Below are 15434 nucleotides of genomic sequence, written 5' to 3' on the forward strand. Positions count from 1 at the left end.
TGTGCAAATGCCATATACAATGAATCTCAAATGTTAAATGTACACTTGAGAGTTCCTAAAGATTATGTTAACACTTTAAGACAATTTGCTATCTATATGAGTACATAAAGAAAACCTCATTTGCATGGACTCATTCTCTGATAAATGGACTACACCAATTATGTATTATTCTTTTGGAGACATTTTTGTTTAATATTAATTATTATTAAATGTAAATAGTAAATGACATTTACACAGGGCGACAGCAGAGTGTGGAAAGTTGGAATTGTTCTCTCCTGGAGAGAGAATTGTTCTCTCCTGTAGGAGAGCAGATCATGCAGGTCAGGGGATGTGTGTCCCTGGCAGCTGGAGCCCTTGGACACTTGCAGAGTGTCTGATGTCACCTCATTTCTCAAACCAGAGGCAGCAATATCACCACAGGGCCCTTGCTGTAAGGAGCAGGAGAGTAGCACAGGCATGGACTAAAGCTGGTGTAGAGAAGCAAAAATTAAACATTAAAAGTGCATTTCTTTGTAAGCACAGTCCTGATGCTGATCAAATACGACTTATTCTTCCACAGGCAAACTCCAAGTGGGGTGAGTCCTTCAGCTTATTTACACAGAGGTACAAGGAACACATGTTTGTACACAAGCAAGAAATTTTATATATTGACTTTAGTCCTGTTTTGAATTTTTACTTTCTGGTAGTTTTCTGAAGAAAAGGTTGCTTCTTATTGCAGGAGAAAAATTGTTATATCCTAATAAATACGTATTTTCAGGTCATAGTTGCTACTTTTGTGTGCAAATATGAGAGATTGACTTTTTTTTAGTATGATTTGTCTCATTCAATTCATTTGCTCTGATCTCAGTTTTCAAGGTCTGTACATACAAAAATAATGTATTTCTAATTAGTTAACTTGCACTTTATATTTGTTTAACCTCTTTGAGTAGAAACTTCTAAATAATTTTAAAAAACCCTCAAAAACAGTGCTTTTAATTAGGTTTGCCCAAGGAATTAAAAGTATGAGTATGTATTAAAAAGGTTTAACAAGACATATTTTTAACAAAATTCCCTTTGTAGGTAAGGAAAGTGTCCATCATTCAGTGTATCAGAAACTGTCTCTGATGTCCTTTAGGTGTGAAGGATGACTGTCACTAACACTGGTTTTTCATTGTTGGTTGGAGGAAGAAAACATTTCCTTATCCACTAGAAACTATCAGGTTGTTAAAATGAATTATGCAAACCAAAATAAAGGCACAGTTTTTTCTCTAGTCCTGGAAGAGGTGATTGCTGTGAAAAGCTGCTTTTATCACCTCAATCCTGTTTTCAGGTTGTCTTCTAAATTCTGAAGGACTAAATTCTATAGGACTTTTAAATGCAGTTTGCCTTGAAAACAAACACAACTTGGCTTAACATGGCTTCAACATTCTTTTTGATTACTCTACTACTAATGCTAAGCCTAGGTCTTAGTAAGCAACTTTATAAAAGGATATGCTTTGGAGTAACTGTGAGTTATTTTAAGGGTTGAATCAGGTTTCAAAATCAGGTGTGTTAGATTTCAGTCATATGTGTTTATTCAAAACAAAACTTTGGAGGAAACTGGAAACTGTGACAGAGTAGACCAATACCAGTAAGTGATTTTTATTGAGACCCTTAAAGGTTTTTTTTAGCCTGTTTTGGACTGATGAGAAAAGCAAGAATATCAAGGTGCCTTGCAGAAATTGAGCTGTCTGTGGCTTTTCATCCACTCTCCAAAGTGTTTTATTGACTGTTTTAGCAAGTGTACAGCCAAGCTAACCTGGCACCTGTCTGTCTCCAAGAGCGGTGGCCTCCCTTGTACTTTTCCATCTTTTGGTTGAAGCAGATTAACTGGCCAAAACAAACCAAAAATCCCTAATCCTGTGGAAAACCTGGTTGAGAAATCAAATGATAACTGGTGCTGGGGAAGACACAGAAGAAGGACTGCTCCTTTTGGTGGCCATCATCTGGAACAGTGCTGACCAGTGCTGTAGAACTGCCCTGCCTGCAGCAGTTGTGCCTGCTCTCCTTCCCTAAACCTCATTAGTCAGTAAATCACTGTAAGTGTCTTCTGTGTCTTCAGGGGTTAAGTAGTTGGAGAGACGTGATCTGAATATTGCAAAGAAATGAATTAATTCACAGTTACTGCCAAGACACTTTAAGGAAGTAACAACTTAGGTCTGTTCATTACAGGAAGGGGAATTGATTATGGGGTGATGAGGACATATTCCCTTTTATTTGCTTGAAGAGCATGTCCACACATCAAGGTTAAGGTCATAATAGTGTTGTCATGTTCCCAACAGTTCCCTTCCTGGGACTTTAAAATAAAATCCACCAAGGTGAAACAAGAACCTGGGGGGAGCATAGGTGCTGACCATAATTTGAACCTGGTCAGGTTGAGGTAACCCACCATTCTGTGTACCACTAATCCAAAATTACTTTGCTTTCTGGTGAGGAAGGAACAGAAACCTTTATTAAATATTGAAATAAGAGATTTATTCTAAGAAGACCTGTGTGGATGTGAGCTGTGAAACATCAGAAGAGTAGCACCTGCAGGCAGAAGGAACAACCTGTCACAGCACGTAGCTTCATCTTGTATCCAGGTATTGGAATAAAGGGCTTATCACAGGGAAAGTACAGGCACAGGGAAAGCCTGATGTCTGGCACCAGACACCCAAAACGGTTTTAATCTATGTGAAGGAGTTGCCTTCACGAAAAGAAAAAGGGAGAGGCATGAGTCTGGCTGGAAAACGTGACTGGAAAAGCTTTGTTCGCTCACTCCCTCCTCCCAGCAAATTGCCTGAGAGAGGATCATGCACAGTGGTGCATCATTCCTGTTATCTCCCAGTGTGACTCACTGAGCCATACATAGCAGCACTTCTTTTGAGGAGATTTCTTACTCAGAGCAGGCTGGATGTGGAAACAAAGACTCGGCTGTCAGACTGTTAATGTCACTTTTGCATTAGAATTCCTTGCGTGACACATAAAAATGTCTAAAAATGGCTTGACTAGCAGTGCCTGTCTGTATTAAACAGGTATTGTCAGGTTAAAAATCCGCATTAGTTTTCTACTGGTTGGATGCTCTTATTTTCATATTATTTATATATTTTTGGGCAACAAGAATATTTGTTGATTGCACTAGGAAATTATTGGGTATTTCAGTATTTGGATTGCTGGTAAAGCAGTGTAGCAGGTGGCTTTCAGAGCATGCTTTAGGCTTTTTTATTTTGTGTTTATTTCCCCCCTTTATTGCCCAATTATACCCCAAATTAATTCTCTGTGACTTCTTTCTATTCTCTTTTAGTTGTAAAGGAACTGGTTGTGACATCCAAGTATGGCTTGTAGTATTGATCCCTTTTAAGATCCCTCTGTCTTTCTTATAGAAAAATTGGATTTCTGGAATGCCAACAGCATCATCCCTCCATATTGTGCATTAATTTAGTACCTTGTACTTCTTTTCTTGCCAAGAAAGGCCGGCCAAGGCTTTCTTCAAGGTTTCAGTGCTTGCTGCTGGAGCAGCTTCTGTGGCTTTATCCCCAGATGAACTCCAGCCTGAGCATCCCGAGCTCAGGACGTGTGAGCTCAAAAATCCTGTGTTTTTCTGGTGCTGTTGCCAGTGGCACTTTTGTTCCCTGTTTGTTCCTGTAGTGGAGCACTGTGCTGTTTATTTATGTTGCATGTTTGTTGACTCAGCTCCCAAGATTTTTAAGTATGCACTGGAAATCCAGGAGTTCTTCCCCGTGTTTTGTGATGTGGGTAATATTTTAACGAAGTTGTGTTAGTAAAAGAAATGTTCCTGTGTTCTGTTACAGGTTTTGGGATTTGAAGTTGATACGGTGAACTCTGTCCAGTTTTCAAACCACACAGGTAAAATTTTACAGATCTACTCCACAGTCACTGAACTCACCCAGCATGGGGCTCACCTCATCCATGGTAGTGGAGAGGACATTGGTCTTATGTTTCCACTCACATTTTCACGATATAGGATGGAAATGTAATTTTCATGTTTTGATTCAAGTCTCTCAGAAGCCTGAATATGGGAATAGGGCATTGATAGGATGGGTGTGGTCATGTCCCCTTCTGCCCTTCAGAGTGTGAGTTTCTTTTGTTAGGCAGTGATCTAATTAAGTCAGATAGTGAAATAACACAAATACAGCCATTTACACAACCAGGCATGTGAATAAGGGAGTCTTGGAAATGGTTTTCTGTGAATTATGGCTCTATGAGAGTCATAGTCACATTATCAAATCAAACATCAGAAAATACAGAGGTAGATGCAATGTGCCCATCACTATGTGCCCATCACTGTGTGCCCATCTAGGTACTACCAAGTATCCCAAAATCTCATTTTGGTGGGAAGAAGGGTGTTAATATATCTGGGTGTATTTTTATTTAAGCTCTAAGCCTGAATGCAGTGCACTCACCTAATATGTTCAGAGTTCTTAATACTCACAATGCTAGAGGACTTTATTTTTTAAAAGAAAGCTGAAATTTATGTTTATTTTAGCAATACCTTTCACCCATAAAGGAGTTCCAATTGGCTTGCTATTTTTGGATCACTGGAGGCACACATGCTGTCTTGGTGGTGGCAGGTTTTTTGAGAAGAGAGCTACTCTAGCTAGAGAAAATCTATAGGCATGTCTTCAGAAAATAATCTGGGAGAAAATTCTGGCTTTAACATGTTGGAAAAGAGTAAAAGTTGTTTCTGACAAAGAAAAAAGAAGGCAAAAGTTGAGGTACTTTTCTAGTATCTCTACAGGTGCAGCTCTATTAATAAACTACTAATTTTTGGAACAGAGATCAGGCTCTTACTCTGTTCATGCAGCTTTCAAAAGGTTGTAAGATTACTATCATGGAGGGAATTTAGCGTCACCTTGGGAAGAAAAAATTAATGTTTCAAAGGTGGCTTTAAAGCTATCTGTGCTTGTTGAGGAAGGGCACAAAAAAGGTAATAATTAAACACAGGAAAGAGGCCTTTCCTGGCTTAGGCAAAAATCTGTTTATTTTGCTTGTACCCTTTGGCACAGTACAAAGGTTCTCTTGTGTTTTTCAAAGATACTTAGGTGTGACTTCTGTTTATTTAAAGAATGTATTTAGTTTTGGAGTTTGGGATTTTCTGTTGTTTAGTTTCAATAGCTGGGTAAAATGGTTGTAATCTTCCAGGAATTAAGCAATTTTTTCATGTCATATTATTCAGTGCTTTGAAATGCGTGAGCACGTGTTGTTTGTTGGCTTTCTGTTTCAAGATTAAATCAGCTTTACAGGGCACTGCAAGAGATTAATAGAGGTTTTAGTGACCATAAACTGAATGTGTCTGAAGGTGGGAAAATTACATTACTAGTAGGGTGACCAGGTTCTTAAAAGAAAAAAGAGAGAAGATCTAAAATTTGTTTTTAATAGTATCACAGCCAAGGAAAGGTTACCAGTGTTTCATTCAAGGTTTGGCAGCCAGTGGACGGAACACTAAATTAGTGAATCCTCCTCCCACATGAAGACAGAAATGAGCATCCCAAACCCAAAAATACCTCAAACATCACAAGTCTTTAAAGTACTGGAACTACTCCTGATGTTTAGGAATCACTTTTTTTTCGGTTTCTTTTCATTTGGGTTTTTTCCCTGGGTTTTTTTTTGTGTTTTTTTTTTTTTTTTTTTTTTTTTTTTTTTTTATCTGTTACAAAATTGCAAAGTTTGCCACTGTCCTGCAATACACAGGCATTGTGTGCTGGGTGAATGGATGAAGGTAACTTATTTTCCTATAAAAGCAAAATTTTACAAGGACCATTTCTGTCATCATCATTAAAGCTGGAGGACAAACTCCTCCTTCAAAATCTAGCTGTGAACTTTAGTTTCTGAAAGAATGCCAGAGGAGCACAGGTGGAAGAATGTGTGGGGTTTGGACATGGTATATTTCTTTCCTTCTTTCCCTGTTTTTAGATTTCGAATTAGCAGCAAATAAAATGCAGAAAGAATTTATTGCTAACAGACTTCGGTGAATCATTATTGCTCTTTTTTTTGCCCTGTCTACAAATTAGTAAGATACCACAGGCCTCTTTCTGCTGACTCCTGCTCAGAAAATGCAGCTTTCTTTAGTCTCTGATGATCCTGAAATTGGGAAAATGTGCTTTGAATCAGTGCCCCTGGGAGAGTTTGTCATGTTGCTTCGTGAGGAACTTCAGTGATTAGAGTGACTCACCCTTGAATGGCATCATGCTTCACATACAAATAAAAGAAGCTGTCATGCAGCCTATTAAGACTGTGCTCTTTATTCTATATTAATATACTGTTTGCAGAAGCATCACCTCATATGATGTGCAAAAATAAAAATCTAGATTTATTTTTAATTGTGTAATTAGTTTTTTGGGGGTGTCTTTTTAATTCTTCAGTGATTTCCAGTTCTGTTTCTCATTGGTAGGTTAATTTTAAGCAATAATGTGCTTGCTCTGCCATCCAAATCCTACCTTTGAAACAGCTCTGGAACAAATAGCCTGGGGTTTTTTCTTCTACTTTTTCTTTTATTCCTGAGCACGTTTGACTTCCACTTAGTGGGTGTGTAGTGGGTGGCTGGGTTGGCTGGTAGGTCTAACACATGAGAAATTACAATTATATCTTGATGTGACTGTGCACAGTCTGCCCACCCAGGTGATTCATTCACCCCTGTGTGTGCAGGGCACAAAGAAAAGATCTCCACTTGTGCCTGACACCGGTAGCATTTTACTCCCACTCTGTGACCAGCTCTAAAAAATCCAGTGGGGAATTTGGTACTTAATTTCTGGTTTTGTTGAAGGCCTCCTGGTAGCTACAGATGAGTCATGTGTTCAGACCGGGGTGTCTGCTGGAGTGTGCAATGTGAATTCTGTGACACAGCTGGGCCCAGATTGCCTGTCCATCATGAGCCTTAAACACTCCAACTTTCTTCCTTTTTCCCCATGTGAAATTCTTTGTTACTGGAACCACTTGGAATAGTTCCTCCAGAGGAGGAACTCAAACTTCAGAACAGAATGTTCTGGGTTGGAAAACAAAGGAATCTTACATGCTTTGCTATACTAAAATGGTAGCTTGTTTTTCTTTTGCTCTGTTGGTCAGTTGTTTTTGTTTTTTTTTTTTTTTTTTTTTTTTTGTTTTGTTTTTCCTTCTGATATGTCTAGTACTTTGATTTTCTTTCATCCTTGTTTTTGAGAGTAATTAAGAGGATTATAAAACATTCCAAAGGAAAAAAAAAAAAAAAAAGCAGAGGAAGGCAAGTATGTAAATTCATCTTGGGGGAAGTATTAGCTGCCTCTCTTGGTTGTGGTTTTTGTTATTATATTTATTTTTCATACAAATGAACCAGGACATTTCCTACATTTCCTTGGAGACTGGTGAGTATGTTCATCATTTTAGTGACATGAGGCATTGTTACCTTTCTTGTTTGCCATTGCCTTATCTGCTAAAAGCAAATAGATAGCATGTAATTGCAATAAAAGATTTTAACACAGGCAGAAGAGGTATAAGGTTATTTAAGTGTTTATGTTCATCTGTGTGTTTAAAATTATTACAGACCTGGGAGACTAATGCAGTCTGAGCCAAGGGGGGTTTTGAAGAGCTGTGTTGTGATTTGCAGTGTTCTCTCTGCTCTCTCAGACCAGCACTGAGGGGAATTATTTGGTGGTTTTGTACCCAAAACAAGGAAGACTCAGCTTTCTTCCTTTTTTTTACCTTTCCCCTTTCAAGATAGTCCCTCTTCCTGGGACCCCATCCTCCAGGTCATGAAACCCTTTTTGAACATGAGTAACTGGCTTTTTCTTCTGTCTTTCTGCTTTTTGGTGTTATATTCCACCAGGAAAGTAGGATAAATGCAGGGTCATGGGATTTGCCCCTTCTGTTTGTCATGTTACATGAAATTACCCTGGGGAAAGGGCATAGGGGGGTTCTCATCGTGCTGCCAGGTTGGATTTGGTTTCATTATTACATGAACATTATTCATCTCCTAGTGACATCACAGTTCTCTGCAGCTCCAGTGAAGGCATTCCCTTTTTTTTTTTAATGTCTCAATAGCTGGGGCTTCCCTGAGAGCTTCCCTAGGGCTTTGTTTTTTACTCTGGCTGGTGTGTAGTTAGACCTCAGGTTGTATTACATGTTACCAGGTAATTAAAAGGATCCTCAAGTTACCCGTGGAAGTCATTGCTGCAGAGTTCAGACAATGTCCCTACCCCAGGCGGGTGACACCAACTCCAGAGATAAGCTGGGCTGCTGCCTGAAGTTGACATTTTGTATTTATTTCTCTCCCTCAGCGGAGGATCAGTGTAAAATGAACCCTGTGCTCTGACCATTTAAGACGGCTGGACATAGGAAGATGAACTTTTGGTTAAGTAGTGAATTTACAGGGTCTTTGTAGGAATGGCTCCTGAAAGTATCCAGGTTGCCTGGGCCATCTATCATAGTTATTTTTATGGCCATGTGTAAGATAAATGTCAGCATTTTCTGCCTTGATTCTGGGTGAAAAGTGCACCCAGTTTCCTTGGCCACAGTGGAAGGACTCTGTTGTGTCCCTTCACTGGCTTTTCAGTGCTACAGAGGCTGGAGGAGAGGAGAGGAGAGGACAGATTATTTCTCTGTCATGCTGCAGATTTATTTAACACAAATATCTGCATTTGTGTTAAATAAACCAAACCCTGGATTTATGTGCACTCAGGGGTTCTTCATGCCCTTGGGGCTGAGTCTGTGCCAAGGTGGGCGAGTGTGGCAATGAAACTACAGAAATCCCTTACTTTGTCCTTTTCTTCACAGAGACTTTGTGAGCAGCATTTTCCTGGGAGGGAGTGGTGGTGGCTGATGTGTCAGGCCCCCAGGCAGCTGGCAGCAAGTTGTGGTTTAGAGGCTTGGTCTTTGTGAGCTGAGGAGAGCAAAATGATCCATCTGCTCACCATCCCGTGGGTCTGTTTGCATTCACCAGGAGGAAAACTGAAAAATGTGCTTATCCCAGGCTCTAGACACCTTTTGGCAGTCACTCTAATAAGTCAGTTTAGAGTGATAATCAAAGCCAACAGTTTTCATCACAAAATTTTCTAACTGCAAGAGCAGAAGTTAAAACAAACAAAATACCATTGTCTTTACACAGGGGAGGTATGGGAGAGCATACCTCACGTAACCTTTCATTTTTCCTAATTCCAGTTAATAAAAAGATAAGCTTTTTAACAAACTGTGAATTTATGGAGATTGAAAGAGTTAAATTGTGGATGCCTCATCTAATATCCTGGAGGAAGGCCCATTCTTACATACAAAGGAGTGATTGGTGCATCTAGATGGTCAGGCTTTGATGACAAGGTGCAAGGTGCATTTACATTTTTCAACAATGTTTAAATTCTGTTAAGGGAGACACTTTTTATTTTCCTTGGAATTGGCTGCCATGGACCTTGGTCCACTGTTTGCTGAAATCAGTTGAGTTTATCCCAAGTAACTTCCACCTTGCATCTGCTTCTCTCAGCTGAGCATAGTTGCTTGCAATTCTTAGAGATGAGAGTATATGGATATTATTTGTCTGTTTGTAGTGTCTTTCTGCTACTCATTTCCTCCTCCAAGATCCTCAGCACTGAAGCTGTGCTATTTTTGGAAGAAAGTCTTTTAGGTGACCCTGTACATTTAAAGACCATCCACGGCAGTGCTCATGCAGGTCCCAGTGGATGCTTTATCTGATGGGTGCAGGCCTGTGTCCAGACAGATCTATAAGCCTGTTAAGGTTGTCATCCAACTGTCAATATTTCCTTTTATATATATATATATATATAGTATAAGATAACAAAAATAGATTATACTGACACCCTCCTCCAGTGAAGGCTAAAACATATGTTTTTCCTCCTCCACACAGGAAAGGGATAGTTGCAAAAGCTCCATGGGAAACCTTGCAGGAGCTGGTGTGTGCTCAGCTTAATTTGCTGGTGACTAGACACTCTCAGACTGCAGTGTAGTCGCTCCAGTTCCTTTGGGAGGCAGAGGTGCTAAGGAAGTTGAGCACATAACCTGTCCTGCTGACAGCAGCTTTCATTCAGCAACAGCATTTCACAGGAGGGGAGGTGGAAATGCTTCCCGTGCTGATATTGGGTGTGGTCCCTCCACGTGTATCATCTGTGTGATCTGAAACAGCAAATCCACCTCTTGAAAGATGACCTGGTGTTTGCTTTGCAGGCTATGCCCACTGGAAGGGTCAGGTGTTGAATTCAGATGAGCTTCATGAACTTTATGAAGGACTGAAGCTGAACAAGGTCAACCAGTACGATTATGTGCTCACAGGTAAGAAGAGCTTGTTCCCTGGAGTTCCCAGCAGATGTAAACAGGGGTGAAAAACTGTAAAACCTATCCCTTCTTGTTGCAAGCCAAGCAATTAAAATTTCAGCTGTATCTTATAGTCTGAACTGGCTCGTGCTGTTTAGTTTGGGACAGCCAGAGTTCTGCAGCAGGGAGGTTGTAACTGGGTAGGTAAATTGATCCCCTTGTATCATTTACAGACTTGTACAGGCCAGGCATGTACAGGCTCACTTAATATTTTGGGAGTGCCCCTTTTGGAACAATGGATGTGGAATGTCAGAGTATTATTTTAAAGTGTATTAGGAAGACATGAGTTTAACTCTTTCTCCCAAGTCTGCAGTACTAGCACTCTGTGCTACTGCAGCATGATTTTATAAACAGTTGTCTTGATTTTTTTTTTCTGTCCTTGATTATTTTAACTTGATCTTTAAGGCTTAATGCTTTGGACAGTGAGCAAAGTATGAATAGAGTTGGGTTTTGGTTTTGACTGTCATATATCTTGATTTTTTGCTCTTGTTACTGTGTAGGTCATCTGAGTGAATACAGTTCTGCAGTGTTTTCCTGTGCTTGTATTATGTGCTAAGTGTTTATAAATACAGGCAAAGAGAACTTGTAGAATACTTCATAGAAAGGAGAGATTCTACAAGAAGTTTTTAATAAAAATTTCTTCTCACCCAATTCCTGCTTCTCAAAAGTAGGTTACTGATCAGATTTCACCTCAGTAAGAGCTATGCATTTGGTTTGGATAACAGTATCAATTTCTTACAGCAGTGAACAGGGACTTTTTAAAGGTAAGCAGAAATACATCACCAGAATTTTGATTGATTTCATGGCTTCCACATGTAGGAACGTTCTTTATACACAGGGAAAACTGGAAATTTTAAGTGCATGAGTTATAACTCCAAAGCAGTCATGCTGGCTTAAAGGGTGTGGCATGTCCAAAGAGTTACTGTCAGGGTTTTGTCAAGTAATATCTCCAAAATAAAGGAGACTGAAAGCAAATAGATGGAAGTAAGGTTAAGAAGTTAATTTTGCCATAAATGGGTTCTTTGTTATTGAGAAATAAACAACCTTTCTTTCCTGGAAGGATCTCACACAGAGCACATTTCCAGGAAAAGCACACTGTATTGTAGGAATTTTCAGGAGATGTTAGTGTGCAAAATTTATAAATTATATTTGAATATTCTTCTAGTAGAAATGTTCCTTTTTTATTTCACTTCCAACTCTTGGAAAAGACCTCTACTCCTTTCTTATCACTGGCAAAATGGATGTAAGAGATTAAAAATGATAGGAGGAAAATAGAAATCTTCAGCAAAAACGAATTTGGGAGAAAAAGGTATTATTTATTAGTAAAAGTCTTGTAAAATAGGATTTTTGTATGTTGTTCAGATTTGTTTTAACATCTCATTTGCTGCAGCCATTTTCAGTATGAACAAAAAGAAGGTATGGGTAGAAAGAGCAGTAGTTTCTGAACATCTAATAACACTTTTTGTGTTTTAGTCTTCAGCTGCACTGTGGCTGAACTTAAAATCCTTTTTTTTTTTCATTCAGGGCCAAAAGTCAGATTTTTCTCTTCAAACAGACATTCACTATAGTGCACAACTACTTTGTACCTCAAACAACCTGGATATGATTATTTAAACACTGAAAAGCAATTTATCAGCAGGTGGGATTTGACTGTTAATTGTCTCATGACTGTAGATATCTCAGCTGAGATTAAAATTATTATCTTTAGTGTTATACAAAGTAACACTCCTTGGACTTTTTGTGAAAGTTAGTTTTTTGTAGATATTCTTGTATTTGTTTAATTTACAGTAGGACACTCAAGCTAAGAGATAAATTGCAGTTCAGTGTAACTGTTTTAAACATCTCTCTCAGGGATGTTAATCAAACTCACTATTATTTTCCAGCCAGTCTGCCATCACAGGTCATTTAGTAAAAATCTTTGCTTGACTCTTTTGTCAGCATTTAATAGATAAAATCCAGCATTTTGGCAAAAAAAATCTTTTCCATTTCTCTGTGGCACCGAAGAACTCATCAATTTTTCAAGTTAAAAAAAATAATCTCCAAAATCTACTTTTCTAATGTAGTTTAAAATATTTTATTAGAGTGGACATTTCCAAGTACATTTGAAAGATGCTACCTTGCTAAAAATAATAGTATTAAATCAGAGAATCACAAAATATGCTGAATTGGAAGGGACCCACAAATATTGAGTCCAGCTTATGGCCCTGCCCAGCACCATCCCCAAGAAATGAACTACAATAAATTACAATCAAGTTGATAATTCATAAATGTTGTAACTAAAGTTAATACATAATTATATAAATTAAAGAACATCTATAAAATGTAAAAACTAATCATTAAATAAGAATATTGTGGTGCTAGCATTGTTCTTGGGGCCTTGAAATACAGTAAAACTTATTTCCAGCTTATTTTACTGCTAAGCCTGAAAAATAGGAACTTTTATTGGTATTTTGGAGATTGCTCTAAAATTATCAAGGTTAAATCTCTTGCATTAATGTGCTGCACTCTATCAGCATGAACACTATTAATAGTAAGAAAATTGCTTCGAGACAGAGCATGAGAAAAGTATATGGAATTTTTAAAAAATTCTGTTTACTGCATGAAAAATAATACTGATCAAAATAATTGTTTTTATTAAAAGGAATGTTTTTTCCTTCTAGCCTGACCTTTCTTTATATATATATCAAGCATTTTGGAGTTATATGAGCCTTTCATATACAACATTCTTAGTAAATGGATTTTTAAGGTTATATTTGTAGTTGTGCAAGCACTGTCTGAATTTATATTCCAACCTATTATTCCTGAGTCAACTACTGAAATGCCTCTGCTCTAAAAATGCATTTATCCATAGAATGAGAAGTATGCAGCATTCCTATCTAAAACTAAAAACAGCAAAAGTGTTCATGAAATTGGTAAATGGATTTTTAAGGTTATATTTGTAGTTGTGCAAGCACTGTCTGAATTTATATTCCAACCTATTATTCCTGAGTCAACTACTGAAATGCCTCTGCTCTAAAAATGCATTTATCCATAGAATGAGAAGTATGCAGCATTCCTATCTAAAACTAAAAACAGCAAAAGTGTTCATGAAATTGGATGTCAAAGGTGTCTTTTTTGTTTTTTTTTTCTGAAAGGGTATACAAGAGACACATCATTTCTTGCAATGGTGGTGGATATTGTCCAGGAGTTGAAGCAACAGAATTCTAACCTCGTGTATGGTAAGGACGTGCATTATAATCCTTTCTGCTTCCTCACTGAGTGTGCTCATCATTTTCACATTTTAGGATGGAAACACTGTTCTGATGTTACACAACATTTCTGGTCTGTCTGGAGCCAGCTGGGCCTCCAGTGATGTTTCATTTCAGCTTTAGGTGGAGTTGGGGTTTTATCTCTGTATTTGCTGCCTTTCAGTGTGGTTCTTGCATTATGCCATCCAAAGGAGAGTGTGCCTTGAGGACTGGTTGTCTGTATGCAGGAAAAAATAAAAATCCCAGCCAGCTGCTGCTGCTGATAGTTCAGAGGCTGTGTGTGCTGGCAGATGAAGCCTCTCCTTGATTTCCAAGTCAGCCAGAGCAGGACAGGCTCTCCCACGTCACCCTGCCTTGGTTCCATGTAACATCCCAGAAATGTCCTACTTTGCCTCGTAAGTTTCATGATTTACCTTGAACTCCAGGGCTTTTTTAGCTCTGCTGCTTTTAATATTCCTAGGACTATCCAGGGAGCAGGAGGCTCCAGCAGCTGTTGTCACTAATGCCTCACATCACGCTTCAACTGGGAGAAAAGATTTCTTCCCTTCCCTTCCTTCCTTTCCTGAGTGTTTCAGGAATTTTGAACATAACTTGAAATTAGCAAAGCTTTCAGAGTGATAGTGCAAAGTCAGTGAGGATTTAGTGGGATAAAAAGCTGGGGATGATGGTTTGAGCTGTCATCTTCAGGCTCAGTAAACTGTGGCCAGGAAACATCTAGAATGATTGGCAGGATTGGCAGGGCGTTGTACTGAGCAGTGATACCTGACTTAAAATTAACAAAGCATAGGTCTTAATTAGCAAAATATAGCAGAGAAATCTGGTCTGGGTTTTGTTGCTTTTTAGCCTTTATTTACACGATTGGATTGTCAAATTCTTCATAGCCTTGTGTGAAAGCTCAAGATTCTTTTGGAATATGAACAGAAAGAGACATCTCACTGTGTAGAACAGGAAGGAAGTGGTCAGGTGGTGAGATCACAACGAGGCTTCTAAGATCCTGTATGTTTAATAAATAGATTCTAACGTAAAGAAAATATTTTTAAAATGTAAAACAAATTGCCCTTCTGAAACTTCCTGAAATACTGACGTTGATTTGATATCTTTGGATTTGTGTTTCTTTTTGATCTCGCTTAAAGATCTCTTAATACAATGAACAATGTTCCTTTTTGAAGTGCAATGCTGGGCTGTTTCTGTCCTCACTGAGGACACTTGGAGTATGTTGTTAGTACTGCTGGTGATCCAGAACCTGTGCCAAACGTGTTAATATCATTACACCAAGTACTTTGGCATGAATTTTCTTATTGTTTCATTATAATATTTTATTTAATATACATGCAGCATTTTGTTGTGTACATTTGGCATGTATTTTTATACACTAAAGTAAAAATAGGACTCTTTTCAGAACTGTTATCTTCTCCCATGTTTCTCCCCTCCATACTACCATTCCAGACAACTTTTTAAGACACAACTTTTTAAGACAGAACTTTTTAAGACCTACTCTTTCAAAATTGGCAGCCACCACATACGAATTTCAGCGGGCTGCAAGAGCTATGAGAGTGTGTAAGCTTTGAGGTGCTCAGTGCTCTTCTGTAGCCACCACCTAAAATTTCTCCCTCCCACCAGGGTCTTTATAGCTGCACCCTATTTCTAAAGCTAATTTTTTTTCCAGTGTGTGATCCAGTGATGGGTGACAAGTGGAATGGAGAAGGCTCTATGGTGAGTACTCTTCTGCTTGGATTCTCTGTGCAGGGAATGTTTGTTTTATAAAGATGTATAAAGATTCATTATTTTTTAAACAACAACAACAAAAAAAAGGTGCTTTACCTAAGTGTGGCTTTGGATCCCATCATCAAGTAAGTTTGTACTTAAATTTCTTAGTTTTGA

General features: G+C 38.5%; 1 protein-coding gene across 1 annotated transcript in view; it reads left to right on the forward strand.

The window, feature by feature from the left end:
• The window catches only part of PDXK (pyridoxal kinase), a 46856-nt gene that overhangs the window by 15643 nt on the left and 15779 nt on the right, over positions 1–15434 (forward strand). The window contains exons 2-5 of the mRNA XM_053935979.1: positions 3810–3864; positions 10159–10263; positions 13440–13523; positions 15220–15266. Coding sequence (XP_053791954.1) covers positions 3810–3864; positions 10159–10263; positions 13440–13523; positions 15220–15266 — 291 coding nt within the window. The remainder of the gene's footprint in view (positions 1–3809; positions 3865–10158; positions 10264–13439; positions 13524–15219; positions 15267–15434) is intronic.

This window comes from Vidua chalybeata, chromosome 2 (assembly GCF_026979565.1).
Source record: "Vidua chalybeata isolate OUT-0048 chromosome 2, bVidCha1 merged haplotype, whole genome shotgun sequence".
Lineage (NCBI taxonomy): Eukaryota > Metazoa > Chordata > Aves > Passeriformes > Viduidae > Vidua > Vidua chalybeata.